Genomic DNA, 16388 nt, shown 5'->3' on the forward strand with positions numbered 1-16388 from the left:
AAAATTTTGTCTGTTCCATAATCTGGCTGCACAAATTGAAATGATTCCTTTTTAAAATGTCTACTCGTAGGGGCCAGCAAGTAAACTGCAGCCACCCCTCCCCCCCTTTATTTTGACCTTGTTTGTGTGAAGAGCAAGCGCATGTGCAAATCACATCTACAACCAACAAGGATAATCTGCGCATGCATCTTGATCGCTGTAGGGCGTGCGTCTGATCAGATTCTGTAATGAATCGACCACGAATCGCCCAACAACGATCCAGATCGGTAAGTTTAGTGAATCTAGCCCATAGTCCATTGGTGTTACCTACCTGAATCATAATTTGCTTTGAGTCTAGAAGGAATTTTGTCTTCTCTTAAAACTTTATGCCAACACATATTAGATTGAAAAGTTTTGTTAATTTTCACCTAGTCTGAACATAAGAATAGCCGCTGCTGGGTCAGACCAGTGGTTCATCGTGCCTAGCAGTCTGCTCCCGTGGTGGCCCTTAGGTCAAATACCAGTGCCATGATTGAGTCTAGCCTTACCTGCGTACGTTCTGGTTCAGCAGGAACTTGTCTAATCTTGTCTTGAATCCCTGGAGGGTGCTTTCCCCTATAATAGCTTCCGGAAGAGCGTTCCAGATTTCTACCACTCTCTGGGTGAAGAAAAACTTCCTTACGTTTGTACGGAATCTATCCCCTTTTAACTTTAGAGAGTGCCTTCTCGTTCTCCCTACCTTGGAGAGGGTGAACAACCTGCCTTTATCTACTAAGGGCTCCTTTTACTATGGTGAGTTAGCATTTTTAGCGCACGCACAAGATTAGTGTACGCTATAACGTGTGCTAGCTGAAAAACTATCGCCTGCTTAAAAGGAGGCGATAGCGGCTAACACATGTGGCATTGTAGCACGCACTAAGTGCGTTTGTAAAAGGAGCCCTAAGTCTATTCCCTTCATTATCTTGAAAGTATAGATCATGTCCCCTCTCAGTCTCCTGGAATCTTGACTTTTCTTTCTTTAACAGTATTGCATTCTAGTGAGACAAAGAATAATTGATAGACACAAAGGTGGGAGGCAGTGGTTTTGTTGTTTAATCATTACTTTCTTTTGAACTTTATCGGAACTATTGGGACTGCCTTGGGCAAGTGTCAACAGGCTAGCCAAAATAGTTGATGATACCACTTTGTAGCTATATGTACCATACATGTAATAGCATGTGTTAATCCGCCGGCCGCGCTAGCCGCTAATGCCTGCCTTGAGCAGGTGGTAGTTTTTTGGCCAGCGTGGGGGGTTAGCGCGTGATTAAGTCGCGCGGCTTAATAAAAGGAGCCCTGAATTGTTCAAGAATCTAGGGATCTTTTACTAAGGCGCGCTAGCCATCATATTCTATGGACACGTTAGTATTTAGTGCTTGCTAAATTGGCTAGCGCACCTTGGTAAAAGACCCCCCCCCCTAGTTTCTTACAATGGCGCAATCTATACCTAGGTTTTTGATAATATAGAAAATGATTTTTATCAGGGTTAGATTACACCTAAATTAATGTAAGATAAAACTATTTTGTTTTGCCTGGGCATGATATGATTTGAATAGCTATTTTAAAATTAAGCTTCACTTTTTGAAAGAAAAAAAAAAAAAAGAAAAACAAAGTGTATTCTTTATTCAAACGTTACATCACACTTTTAATTTCAGGGACCTCCAGGCTCACAAGGACCAAGAGGTGAACGAGGATCAAAAGGAAAAATTGTGAGTTCATAGATTCTGCTGAATAATATTAATTTATATGTTACTATGGCGAAGCTATTTAATTATTTATTTATATGTTGTGTGCATATGAATGGGACACTACTAATTTTGTGAACATGAGATACTACACGAGTTACTTGTCTCTAAAGTCAGGGATTTAGTCAGAATGTCTTGTCACTGACCACAGATGCTTTTAACCCGTTTTCTCTCATTTTCCCACTTGTTATCAAGTAACATGTTACAACTCACTGGACCCCAATTAAGGTAGCAAAAATCTCAACTGGTCTTTTTCCCATGTGTTGGTCTTGTAATTTGCAAGAGGGCACCTTAACGCATTTGATCTATGATTGTGCACACTTAGTAGGTTATTGGAATAAAGTATGGGAAACTTATTTCTAAAATCTTAAACATGTCAGAACCTCTAAGTTTGAGCATTATTGTACTAGGTCATCATGGCCTCCCGCATGCACTGCCTGATCACAATGTGCGACTGCTCAACATATTGATATTTCTAGCCCTTAAAAACATATTACATTGCTGGAAAGACCTGTCTAAGGTGAATTACAACACATGGTGGAATACACTATGCCTTACAGTAAAATATGAAAGCGTTGTAGCAGAAAAATATAAGGTCATGAGTTCCTATACTAAAATATGGAGTCCGGTTAACTCTTATTGCAACACAGGCTGACGACATTCAGTTTATGTGCTGAAACATGAATATCATCATCTAAACCTGGATCTTGCTTTATGGCTCACTCCCAATGTTCCTATAGGTGTATGGCTCCGGTGATTCTCTGTGTTCTGGATTTTACATATGCTTTTGGCTGCATGTTGTGTTGCTACTTTCCTCCTTATAGATAGGCATAGGTCTGCCTGCTATATTACATTATGTAGATAATATTTTGTGAATCTTTGCATTGGTACGGCATGCATGTTTCTTGCCTTGTTAACATTTATTGTACTTCATCTACTAAACTCAATAAAAAAATTTTTGAACTAAAAAAAAAATGAAGTCTCTGGAAATGTAGCAAAACTTGGCATGTGTTTATTAACCCTTTCAGGACCATAAGGATCGTAGGCCAATTTTTGTGGTTTTGACGACATTTTTATGGTAAAAAGGGCTTGCAGATGCCAAAAAATTGATTTTTTTTTTGTGAAATATAATTATTTTTATTTAAAAAATCAAACTTCTGGCTTATGGACAGTGTGGCAAGTGAATCTTCTCGTCAATCTGGCAACGACGCTAATGAATGAATGTCGGAACCAGTTTGTTTACATAAAGGCAGTATCATATGGAATCCGTACATATCAAATTTAGAACTGTAGACTATCCCAATCAAAATTTATAGGATTTTAAAGTTATGGGACAAATGTCCCTTGGTCCTGAAAGGGTTAACCTGTGTTGTATGGTAAAGTGTGTCAGAAACAGAAGTTATGGTAAATGATGCACATTAACCTCTTACCACAGATTAGTAAGCTGATCAATTTGATTGCCAGCAGTTCTCAGGTATAACAGGCATACGAGGGGGCCACTGAAAAGTTCAGTCCAGCCAACAAAGTTGGAGTAGTCTCCATCAAGGGCTATATACTTAGTCCAGTGATTTTTCCACTTTTTTTCGTTCTGTCAGAAAATCACAGAATGAAAAAAGTGGGAAATCGCTGGACTAAGGGGCTCCTTTTATCAAGCCACGCTAGCTGGGTTAATGTGCGCGACATTTCATCACGCGCTAACCCCTGCACTGGCCAAAAACTACCGCCTGCTCAAGAGGAGGCGGTAGCGGCTAGCACGGCTGGCAGTTTAACGTGCGCTATTACGCGCGTTAAAACCGCTAGTGCGACTTGATGAAAGGAGCCCTAAATGTATAGCCCTTGATAGACTGCCCCAACTTTGTTAGTTGCACTGAGAACTTTTCAGTGGCCCTTCATATCCGAGTTCTTTAATTTTGTGCCCACACTGATGGCATTTGACCTTAGTAGAGGTAGAGTAGAAAAGAGAGGCTGTATGGAAAAATAAATCCTTTAGGACACTGTAGCCCTTATTTTAGATGCATCTTCAAGTGTGAATAGCAATATTTGGAAAACAAGCAAAAGATCGCGCTTAGATTACTGCAACTCGCTACTCTCAGGTCTTCTGCTCTGCCATCTTTCTCCCCTTCAATCTGTCCAGAATTCAGCTGCACGACTCATTCAGTGAGAGCCACTATACTCACGTTACCCCTCTCCTAAAGTTGCTTCATTGACTTCCCATCAATTTCTGAATACAATTCAAACTCCTCTTACTGACTTACAAATGTATTCATTCAGCTGCCTCTCACTATCTATCTTCACTTATCTCCCCCTATGTCTCTCCCCCCACCGTGAGTTCTGCTCAGCTAATAAGTCCCTTCTATCTGTGCCCTTCTCTTCCTCTGCCAACTCCAGACTCCGCCCTTCTATCTTGCTGCATCGTATGCCCTGAAACAAACTGCGTTCTCCATCGCTGGCAGTGTTTAAGTCCAAGTTAAAAGCCCACCTTTTTAAGAGTGCTTTCAAGTCCTAACTCCTCTCACCTTGGGTTCTGCATCCACAACCCCCCCTCCAACGTCCCTCCCTCTAGTCCCCGAAGCAGCAACGGCAGCGGTCATGACCAGACACCCCTCCATCCAGCCCCCGAGGCAGCAGAGGCAACGGTCCTGACCAGACAGCTCTCCTCTATCTCTCCATACAACCCCTGATATGGCAGCCAGTCCGCAGAGGCAATGCTGTAAACAGGCTACTCACGGCCAACCCCAGCAGGGTCTTTCCTCTGCTGTATCACTTCTGACATGGCACAGGAAAGGCCCTGCCTGGGCTGGCAATGAACAGCCTGTTTACAGCAGTGCCTCTGCTGATTGGCTGCCACCAGCTGCCCCGTTCTACCTCTTTGTTTACTCCCGGCAGAATTCTGTGCAAAAAAAATTCAAAATTCTGTACACAAAATTAGAAAATTCAGCAAGTTTATTTGTCAAAATTTAAACAATATTTTTGTTAATTATAATCCATATTCTATTTAAACCAGTTAAAATAAAATGTTTTTCTTCTACTTTTGTTGTCTGGATGTTTTATTTTTCTATCATGTTGGTTCCAGTTTCTTTTTTCTGCTTTCCTGATGTCTGCTAGTTCTACTTCAAGTGGTTACTATTCATTTCTCTTTTCTACTCTCTCTTGTCTATTCCCTCACTATACTTGCCTCAGACATGTTGATCATTCCTTTTTAGCTCTTTTCTGCCTCTTTCTTATCCTTTTCCTCTTTTCTACTTTTCAGCTACCTATCAAATTTTCATCTTCTCTCCCATTCCCCATCTCATTCCTTCCTCAGCCCTCCATTCCTTTTCATCTTCAATCATATTTCTACCCTTTGTTATATCTATCTTCACATCCATTTCCTTGCCACCCTCTCCTCCCCCTCAGGGTTCTACCATTCTCAGCATCTTCCTTCCTCCACCCTTATAGCCCAGCATCCCCTCCCCACCCTTGTAGCCTGACATCTCCCTATCTCTTCCTTGCTGCATTCTCCCACTCTCTTCCCTCATTCCCATTTCCAGGCATCTCTCCATCACTCCATTCTGCTCCTGGATCCATCTCCCTCCTTCTTCCCTTCCACCTCCATCTCTCTCTCTCTCCCTCTCATCTACCCCCATGCCCAATACCTTTCTCATTCCCTTCCTTGTGCCCTATGTCAAATCTCTCTATCCCTTTCCATGCACCATCTCTCCCTTCCTCCCCTTCATTATGTGTAATTTCATCCTCTCCTCTCTCTCCTCCCCCTGTGCCACCAACTTTCCATCCTGAAGTTCCTTTCACCCCTTCCCTCTCCCATGCCACCAACTTTCCTTCCTCTTACCTCTTCCCTCCCCCTGTGCCACCAGCTTTCCTTCCTGAAATCCTTTCACTCCTTCCCTCCCCCTGTGCCGCCAACTTTCCTTTCTCTCCTCCCCTGTACTCCCAGGTTTGCTTCTTCGGGTTACTGTATCAGCAGTGACTCTCACATGCTGCCTGCCGCTAACCCTGAAGTCTCCCCTGTGCCGCAGAGAGGTTTATGGGTCAGTAGCAGGCAGAATGTGGGAACTGCTGATGATACTGCTACATGGTAAGATCAGGCTGCTCCCAGCCTGCTTGGTAGGGCTTCCCTCTGCTGCATCATCAGTGATGTCATCAGTGACGCAGTAGAGGGAAGGCGCCAGTGAGCAGGCCAGGAGCAGCCTGTTCACTGCTGCTTTTAGGAGGACAAAAATTGAGATCTCATTGAGGGAAAGGGGGAGGGGTTAATCAGCGGGTTGCGGCTTGCTACACAGTGGCCCTCTACTGCTGCCGCTGTCGACCCCTAAACGTTGAAACCCGGATAAATGAGGGCAACTGGGAAAGCTGCCCGGACACCCTGATAGACTGCCAAAAGGAGGACTTGTCTGGGGAAATCCGGATGCCTGGTAACCCTACTTAAAACAAAATTTCTCTTGTGCCACCACAGCCAGGAACATGTAAAATTCTTGGCTACAGTAATGTGTGAGATATTTGTTCAAGGTTTAGTTGAGGATATAAATATGCCAGAAATGGGTGCTAACAAGTGAACATTTTTGCAAGTTACTTTAAAAGGCCCAACATATCTGTGTCCAAAGAGGTCCTTCTGGAATTCGTGTGGTATATATGTACTTATTCTAATCAGCCACTAGATGGCAGTAGCATTTCATAGAAATATAGTCTTAAGGATATTTATCTGGTAGTGGAAAACATACCCTCCAAAAGAAGGTTCAGCATACATAAAAGTGTCTGATATAACTGGTTATATTTAGAACAGATATTAAATTTATTATCGATAATCTAATGGATTCATCCCCTGCCTTTGTTTAAACTTATGCTGATTTTGCAAGAGGATTTTAGTAATGGAGAAAAGTGGAACAGAACTTTTTTTCAGTTTGTTTGCTTATTTATTTTTGCCCAGGTAGAAACATAGAAAACATAGAAAGATGACGGCAGATAAGGGCTATAGCCCATCAAGTCTGCCCACACTATTTACCCACCCTCTTAAGTCTACTGACCCCCTAAAGTATAATTGTAATTATACTGTCACTCTACTGACCCGCTCATTCAAGTCCTAGTGACCCTATCCCTTAGCATGACCTCGTAGGGATCCCACATAGGTATCCCATTTGTTCTTGAAGTCTAGGATGCTGCGTACCTCGACCACCTGCACTGGAAGCTTGTTCCAATGCTCAATCACTCTCTCCGTGAAGAAGTACTTCCTGGCGTCTCCACGAAACTTCCCTCCCTTGAGTTTGAGCGGATGTCCTCTTGTGGTCGAGGGTCCCTTGAGAAGAAAGATATCATCTTACACCTCGATCCGTCCCGTGATGTACTTAAATGTCTCAATCATGTCTCCCCTCTCCCTATGCTCTTCGAGAGTGTAGAGCTGCAATTTGCTCAGTCTTTCTTCGTACGGGAGACCCTTTAGCCCCGAGACCATCCTGGTGGCCATCCGCTGAACCGATTCAATTCTGAGCACATCCTTACGGTAATGTGGCCTCCAGAATTGCACACAGTATTCCAGATGAGGTCTCACCATGGCTCTGTACAATGGCATCATGACTTCAGGTTTCCTGTTGACGAAGCTTCTCTTGATACAACCTATCATCTGCCGTGCTTTAGATGAAGCCTTCTCCACTTGAGTGGCTGCTTTCATGTCAGCACTGATGATTACTCCTAAGTCTCGTTCTGCCGTAGTCCTGGTTAAAGTTTCTCCATTCAGGGTGTAAGTTCTGCAAGGATTTCCGTTACCGAGATGCATGACCTTACATTTCTTGGCGTTGAAGCCCAGCTGCCAGTTCAAGGACCAACTTTCTAAAGTATGCAGGTCTTGCTCCATAGCATCCTGTAGATTATAGCCATTTACTATATTGCATAGTTTGGCGTCATCAGCGAATAAGGTTACTTTGCCTTGAAGCCCTTGAGTCAGATCCCCAATGAATATGTTGAAGAGGAGTGGGCCCAGGACTGACCCCTGTGGCACTCCGCTAGTCACCTCCGACATTTTAGAGAGGGTACCGTTAACCACCACCCTCTGAAGTCTGCCACTAAGCCAATCTTTAACCCATGCAGTTAGTCTCTCCTAATCCCATCGATTTCATCTTGTTCAGCAGCCTGCGGTGTGGGACGCTGTCAAACGCTTTGCTGAAGTCCAGGTACACGACGTCCAAGGACTCTCCTGAGTCCAGTCTTCTTGTTACCCAGTCAAAGAAGCTGATTAGATTGGACTGGCATGACCTACCCTTGGTGAATCCATGTTGGCTGGGATCCCGGAGATCTTCCTCGTTCAGGATCGTATCTAATTTATACTTAATTAGTGTTTCCATGAGTTTACACAGTCTATTGAAGCTTACCGGTCTATAGTTCGCAGCCTCAGCCTTGCAACCCTTTTTATGTAGAGGAACGACGTTGGCTGTTTTCCGTTAGACTGGAACTTTCCCCGTACTTAGTGAGAGATTGAAGAGCACTGCCAACGGTTCCGCCAGAACATCTCTCAATTCTCTGAGCACTCTTGGGTGTAAATTGTCCGGTCCCATGGCCTTGTTTACCTTTAGCCTTGCCAGTTCGTTGTAGACGTCCCCAGGTGTGAACACAAAATTCTGAAACGGGTCATCCACGTCTTGTTTTATCATCAACTGTGGTCCGTGTCCCGGTGCTTCGCAGGTGAAGACTGAGCAGAAATATTCATTTAGTAGTTCTGCTTTTTCTGAATCCGCCATCGCGTAGTTTCTGTCCGGTTGTCTAAGGCGTACTATACTGTCTGTGTTCCTTTTCCTATCGCTGATATACCTAAAGAAGGATTTGTCCCCTTTTTTAATGTTTTTTGCCAGTTTCTTCCACTCGAAGTTTGGCCTCCCTAACTGCTGTTTTAACCGCTGCAGATCTGGTCTTATATTCTACTTTAGTTTCTCTTCTCTGCGTACGTTTGTAGGAAAGAAATGCTTTTTTCTTCTCCTTAATGAGGTGCGAGATCTCTTCAGTGAACCATTGGGGTTTGTTGTTTCTTTGTCGTTTATCTACTGATTTTATGTAGCGATTAGTTGCTTCGTGTATGGATGATTTCAGGTACGACCACATAGTTTCCACATTGCCGGTCTCTGCTTGGTCCTGCAGTGTCTGATGAACGAAATCTCCCATGCGTGCGAAGTCGGTGCCCCGGAATTTGAGCACCTTTGTTTTTGTAATTGATTTAGGGGACCTTTTCCCAAGGTTGAACCATACCATGTTATGGTCGCTGGAGGCTAGCGTATCTCCTACCGAGACCTCTGAGACGCTTTCCCCATTGGTGAGTACCAGGTCTAGGATCACCTGGGCCCTAGTGGGCTCCTTTACCATCTGTCTGAGATATACTCCTTTTATGGAGGTCAAAAGCCTCCTGCTGCTGCTGGTTGTTGACGAAAATGTGTTCCAGTCTGCATCAGGCATGTTGAAGTCCCCTAGCAGTACAGTGTCGCCCCGTAGAGTTATATTCTCTATGTCTTCAATTAATTCTGCGTCCATGTCTTCCGGTTGTCTTGGAGGTCTGTATACCACACCAAGATACAGGCATTTTTTGCCACCTCTTGCCAGGTTTACCCAGAGGGACTCCCCGGTATACTTGACATCAGTGATCCTGGTGGTTTTGATGTCCTCTTTAATGTATAGTGCTACCCCTCCACCTAACCTGCCCTCTCTGTCCTGACGAAGTAGATTGTACCCAGGTATAGCCATTTCTCACCCATGTGTGTCCGTGAACCAAGTCTCGGATATTGCCACCACGTCCAGGTTGGCATCCCTTATTTCAGTTTCTAGTTCTAGAATTTTATTGCCTAAACTGTGTGCATTAACATACATGGCCCTCCACACTTTGTGTTTGTGTTTGCTGAGTCCCTGTAAGGCTATTCCTGACTGAGTCGGTGTGGCTCCTAGAGAACTGTTTGCAAATTGGGTCCTTACTTCGGAAACAGAGTGTCGACTCGTCCCATCAGGATAGTTCCTTTCCACACCAGTATATGAGTAGGTCCCCTCCCCCAACTTACCTAGTTTAAAGCCCTGCGAAGCAGGCGGGCTAGTCGGTGTCCGAAGATGTTCTTACCTCTGCTGGTCAAATGGAGTCCGTCTGGTCCCTGTAGTCCCTGTAGCGCCTCTCTATGATCCAGGAATCCGAAGTTCATATCTCGACACCATCCTTGTAGCCATTCGTTCGTTCTCAGGATGCATTCATCTCTGGCTCTTCCCTTGCCTCTAACTGGGAGGATTGATGAGAAGACTACCTGCACACTTGTCTGCTTCAGCCTCTCAACCAAGGCTCCGAAGTCTCTGGTGATGGTCTCCGGGGTGTTCCTGGCAGTGTCATTCGTACCTATATGGATAAGAAGCATAGGAAAATGGTCATGAGGTGTAAGTAGTTTACCCAGGCTGGTGGTGACGTCCCGTATTTTGGCTCCAGGCAGACAGCAAATCTCTCTTGAGTGTGCATCCGGTCTGCAGATTGGTCCCTCGGTGCCCCTCAGCATGGAGTCCCCAATGACTATAACTCTGCGCTTCTTCCGTTGTGGAGGGGGAAGTCGGTCAGCAGATGGGGTTGCGTGTTGGGCCTGCTCCTGTTTGGGCCTGCTCCTGTACCTTGTCGGCAGCTTCTTCCTGAAGAATCTGGAATCTATTCTTCAGGACGAGTTGAGGGGTTGATGTAGGGTTGGCCAGTTGGGAAGAAAAAGAAGAAGAGGATGAAGAGATTGAAAAAGGGGGGTGGGGATTTTCTATGTTTACCTGTGGAAGAGGTCACCAACTGCCAGGTGTCATTGCCGCCAGCCATTTTCTGTATCCCAAATGTTGGCTTCAAAGCTGATGATTTGGGTGTCTCGAGAATGGACTTGTCGTGGGTCTGCTCTGTAATTTGGGACAACTCCTGAACGACTCCGTCGATGTAGGCTTCATCCTCTCGGATGCTTCTCAGGCAAACCACCTCCTCCCTGAGGCTCCATAGTTCCTGCATGAGGGCTCCATCCAGCTGAGCAGCCTCCTCTGTCTGCGTGGAGACTGTAGTGTAGTGCCGGGGGGTGGATTCGGTCTGCACGGAGACCTCTGTCCGCCGTCCTGAGTCCTCCTCCCTTCGTACGCCGTCCGTGATCTCTTCCAGGGTCCCCATGGTGGCTGGAATGCTGGATTTGATTGTAGCCTTGGCACTTCTAGTCCTCCCTGCCATTTCCAAGTTGTGAATTAGGTCTGCCTGTCAGTAATTAGAAAAAGAAAAGAGAGTTAGAAAGATCCTACTGAGGGCTAGTGCGAGATTATGAAAGATTTGGGTGTCTGAGAGAATAAGAAGTTAAGAGCTGAAGGTATCTGAAGGGTTGGCTGAGTGTGAGTTAGCTCGGCGGGCAGCTAGCTAAAAGAATAGAGAGAGAAAAGGAGAATGGGAACAGAAGAAAATTTTTTTTTTTTTTTTTTAAGTTAGAAGTTTAGGATTCGCTGCTGGGCTCCTTCCAAGGCTCCTTCGCAAAGGCGCTCTCGCTAAGGCGAGCGCCTTTGCCGCTCGCCTTTGCTGCGCGCCGAACGTCCGTGCGCCGTTGGCACCCCCCCTCTTAAGGGGGAGTCGGGCGCTGATCTTCCTGGTGTCGCGGCTGGTCACGCGGGTGGGCGGAGCTAACTCTCGCCGCTACCTGCTCCTCACCGCCGCTCTTCTCCTCTCCCGGCTACCTCGCTGCCTTGAAGCCGCTGCTTCCTTCTCCTGCCACGCGGTAGTTCCTCCTTTCTCATTATAACAACTCAATCAGAATGAATGCTGGGAATCTGGTGCCTGAGCCTTCATTTGCCGTTATCTCAGGAATTTTCAGCCGTTTTCTGCATTAATTTGTTAACATGTGTTAATATGATCCAATTTGAATAAAGCAAGTCCCATTATAGAAACATAGAAACATGACGGCAGATAAAGGCCGAATAGCCCATTTAGTCTGCCCATATTCACAATAAGGCCTATCTACTAACTATAGTCCTAATTCCATAAAGTCTGCCTAAAGTTAGACGCCTATATCGGCGTGCCTAGTCAGTGTAGGCACCTAACTTAACCCCCTTTTACAAAGCTGAGGTAGCGGCTCACATTAGGCAAACACTCCAATGTCCATTAAATCCTTATGGGCATCAGAACAATTACTGTAGCAGCAGCCGTTACTGTGGCTTTGTGACTTCATATGCACCGAATAGTTTTAAAGTCATTTGTACTAGCTAAGTAGTCCTCCCCCCCACAACCCTTTTTTTACAAAGCTGAATTAGGCTTTTATATTGCTGGCCGTAGCAGTATTAGCTCATACACTCGTAGGAATTCTATGAGTATCAAATCTAATACCGCTGCGGCCGGAGATAAAAAAAAAAGCTAACCCAATTTTATAAAAGGTGGGGCTAGGTTCGAAAAAAGTATTTTGCTTAAAATCTTAAGTGGGTTATATTCTGATATTAGGCAGGTCGCAGGTTGGTCACCCCTGGCTTGGTGAATCACAAGCATCCCCCTCTTTTACGAAACTGCGAGAGCAGTTTCTAGCGCAGAGAGCCGTGCTGCTCCCGACCCTCTTGGGAACTCAGTGAGCATCAGGAGCGGTGTGAGCCATTCAGCGAGGCTCTCTGCGCTAGCAACTGTTATCGCAGTTTTGCAAAAAGAGGCCTATGATTTCTAAATTTCCTCCTCCTTCCTTTTGTTTTTACCTTTTTACGTATACTTTTCTTAACTTATTGTAGTTCAACCTCCTTCCATCTTGTTTACCATACGTCTGTTTATTGTTCTCATCAGTTGCTGTTACGTTGTTTTTTACTGTACATTGCTTAGAAACTATGATAGGCAATTAATCAAAATTTTAATAAACTTGAAACTTGGAAAAATTCTCTTTCAATTCATGATATATTTTTGATTCCAAATGAATCATTTTTATATATCTTATTTTCATCAACACTATCTTTTTTTCTCCTTAGGGAGCTCGTGGTCCTCCTGGATTTGATGGTGAACCTGGCATTCCAGGGCAGCCTGGTGAACCTGGTCCTCCAGGACACCCATCACATCCTGGCCAGGTATGTTATGTAGAGCATTAGATTGGATTATGAAGCCATGGTAGATATAGGGGCTTATTTTCAAAGCACTTAGACACACAAAGTACCACATGGCTTTCATCTGCTATCATTTTTTTTCTTTTTATGTTTCGGTTTCTTAGAATACAGGCTATTTTTTTTCATAATGTAGATAAAAAAAACCCTCAATATTGAAAGGTATCTTTTGAAAAATATGATCTTGGCTTTTTTATTTTTCATTTTGTTAGATTGTATTTTTGTAAATCTAAATGACAATTTTGTTTGAAGTACATTTGGTTTGTCTTTATAATATGTATGTTTTGTACATTATTTTGATTTTAAGCAGTTTATAACATTTTTAAATAAATAAATTAAGGAAACCATATACAGTATATGACTACTTTTAGCCAATTTGTACTCAGATTTGATAGGTATAATATTGTTGAAGGGCAGCGAAGAACATTTTTATTAAATAAATAAAGCTTAAGGAGCACAACTTTCTCAGAACTAAAAAATCAGATCACCATTCAATGTGAAAAGTAATTTTATTAGGGGGATATGTACTGTGGTTAAAGTACATGCCCATTTTCGCAGTATTTTAGTTATTTATATATGAAAATAGCAACATACACATGTAAATGACCTCATAAAGTACCAATTGGTATCAGAAATGCGTGCTTTGAAATGATGGCATGGGGTGGAGTTTGGGCAAAACATGGGTAGTAGGTACACGTAGATTATAAAATACTCGTACCTCAAAATAGTAAATCAAGAAATTGCACACTGGTATAATAATCAATAATTGGCAATATCAAGAAGGAAAATGCCTCAGTAGTCTTCAGCCACCAAAAAAACAGTGGTAGATGATGCCTTACAGTATTTCATTCAGTGGTCAAAAGCATCCATGAATCAATGTCAACATAGCCAAACCTATCTTAAAGCAGCATTATAAAAATGTTGTCCAGTTTTTGGCATTCACTTCACTATACTGACTACGCTTGACTTACTAGTTTGACGTGTGAGCATACAGTTTGGAGTACATAACTGTTCCATCATTTTATGGGAGTTTAAATTATAAAATACAAAAATTTACATGCGTACTTGAAAAATATTGGTTCAGACATTTACACCATCTCTAAGGCTGGCGTAAATCTCTGTTCCTGCCATTTACAGGAGTATAGTTCTGATGCTGGGAGGATTGAAAGGGAGGTTAGGGGTGGGGGGGAGAGAGAGATAGACAGAGGAGGACTATTATCGAAGGAGAGGACCAGGAGAGGAGGATTTTGTTGCCAGGAAAGTCAGAAGGGGGAGGCTAATGATGCAGGAGGATTGGAAGAGGAGGATTAGGTGGGTGGAAAGTGGGCGAGGCTGAAAGAGGATCAGACCTGGGAAGAAGGGTGGTTAGGGAATGGTCATTATGGGGTGTGGGGTATCAGAATAATGGGAGGTAGGATCTGGAGAGAAAATAAGTGAAGTGGGGGCTATACACCACTGTGGCACTTAAACTTTATTTCTGGATAAGCATATGCTGCTAGACCACAGGTGTCAAAGTCGGTCCTCGAGGGCCAGAATCCAGTCGGGTTTTCAGGATTTCCCTAATGAATCTGCATGAGATCTATTTGCATGCACTGCTTTCAATGCATATTCATTGGGGAAATCCAGAAAACCCGACTGGATTCCGGCCCTCGAGGAGGGACTTTGACACCCCTGTGCTAGACTGTTGGTAGTGCTGCTGTTATCTCCTCTTGAGGTGAAGATCACTGTGGCTGTGCTATCACCAGTTTGGACAGGTAGCATGTGGTAGTCATCTGCGCGCTATCTGTCAGGGGAAGATTACTCCCTGCGGTACCCCAGTCCTGCCACATTAAGCAGATAGTGTGACATTACTGCACAATATGTCTGTCTTACTGCACGATATGTCTGTCTTACTGCACAATATGTCTGTCTTACTGCACGATATATGTTAGCGTGTACTAGCGCTAAAGTTTACTGTTCAGTAAAATGTGCTCTAGATATTTAACACAGCTTAGTAAAAGGGTCCCCAATTTAAGTTCTAAGACAAGTTTAAAAACTTATTAATATAAATTAGTAAAATAAACCAGAAGTCTGAATAGTGGAGAAGAGAGGCTGAAAATCAGACAATTAACCAGTTTTTCCTGCAATTAGTATCTTTTATGCTCAGTGCTCCCCCATGCGGCAGCAAATAGAGTTACAGTGGTCTCAGATGGATAGTTAGAGGGACGGGGCCTGAATATTAAGGATCCATTATTGGCATCTTGGGCAAAGAACCCCTAGAAAACAATTTCCCCCATGTATAGAACAATGTGCTGTTCCTTGGTCAAAAGGTGATCAAATCTCACAATTCCAACGCACATGGTTAATCAGAATGTATCCAAATAAGAGAGTAGGTTGTATAAGAAACCTTTATTTCTGGAAGTGTTTCATCAGAAAATAAAATAAAAAAAATCTAGCAGAATGCATATTTTTCTTATAGTCATCATTGTTAAATTTTATTTTTTTTACAGCCATTTCAATCACAGATGCAAGGAGGCTTTGATGAGAAATCTGGGCTTGGCTCTCAAATGGGACTGATGCCTGGTGCAATGGTAAGAGAATACAAATTTCATCTATGTCAGTGTATCGCAAAAAATTGCGAGAACCTTTCTGAGACATGTGCATTTCATTCCAAATTCCAGGACATACGAGTATGTATCAATGTATAGAAAATTATGCAGACTCGGAGATACTGCATGCCAGAACTTATATGCAGATAGGTGTGATAGAAAAGTTTCATGTGACCTTTCAACAGGAAGTTTTGCTAAAGAGAAAACTATAGAGCTCCTTATGTACTAAAGTGTGACATGAGTTTGCAAAAAATAGCACAAAAGACCTGGAAAAGTGCCAAAATGCCAAAGTTCAGATGCTTTTTTAATTATTTTTTTTGCATTAATTAACTGATGCCATAAAAAAATTTATGTAAACACCTCATTAATCCTGAGAAATAAAAGCATGAGAGAAGCTGTTTGGGCATATTTTTTTTTAAAATAGAAAATATTAATAATGCTCAATAGCTGCCAAGATAAAATAAAGTTCCTTTAGTGTGGTAGTGGCTTCAGCTAGGTTTCCAAAATTAAAGGGCCCACCATCTTGAAGGGAATCCCCTGAACCCCATCCCTTCAGGAATCTCTGATCTCTGGTAGCCCAATGGGAATGTAGCCCACTTTCCCACCCCAGCCCAAGCATGTGACAAAAATATCATAACCCTGTTCCCATCCTCCAAAAGCTTGTCTCTCCATTGATGAGGGTCAGCCTTGCCTGGCTCTGCTTGTTCCACCCCTACCATTATCCCCTGTTTCCTATTCCAGGAGCCCACACACCTCAAAGGGCCAGGGGGCAAGAGTGATCCTCATTTATTCTTCCCCCTGCTGTCCTCAAAATGGGGACAGTTTAACCCCTAGCGGTAGTACTATGAGTTTACCATACCCTGTTTTGAAGAATTAAGCCTTTATTTCCAGATCCCTTTGGAGTGAGTTGGGATCCTGGGGGAGACAGGGAGACTATGGGAAAGGTGGGGGCAAGCTGGTATAACCT

At 43.5% G+C, this 16388-nt stretch overlaps 1 protein-coding gene across 2 annotated transcripts in view; it reads left to right on the forward strand.

Moving 5' to 3' along the window:
- COL5A2 (collagen type V alpha 2 chain) overlaps nucleotides 1–16388 on the forward strand; it is a 306470-nt gene that overhangs the window by 116031 nt on the left and 174051 nt on the right. For both annotated transcript variants that reach the window (XM_033945794.1, XM_033945795.1), the window contains 3 exons: nucleotides 1671–1724; nucleotides 12705–12800; nucleotides 15323–15403. In XM_033945794.1, coding sequence (XP_033801685.1) covers nucleotides 1671–1724; nucleotides 12705–12800; nucleotides 15323–15403 — 231 coding nt within the window. The remainder of the gene's footprint in view (nucleotides 1–1670; nucleotides 1725–12704; nucleotides 12801–15322; nucleotides 15404–16388) is intronic.

The sequence above is a fragment of the Geotrypetes seraphini genome, chromosome 5 (assembly GCF_902459505.1).
Source record: "Geotrypetes seraphini chromosome 5, aGeoSer1.1, whole genome shotgun sequence".
Taxonomy (NCBI): domain Eukaryota; kingdom Metazoa; phylum Chordata; class Amphibia; order Gymnophiona; family Dermophiidae; genus Geotrypetes; species Geotrypetes seraphini.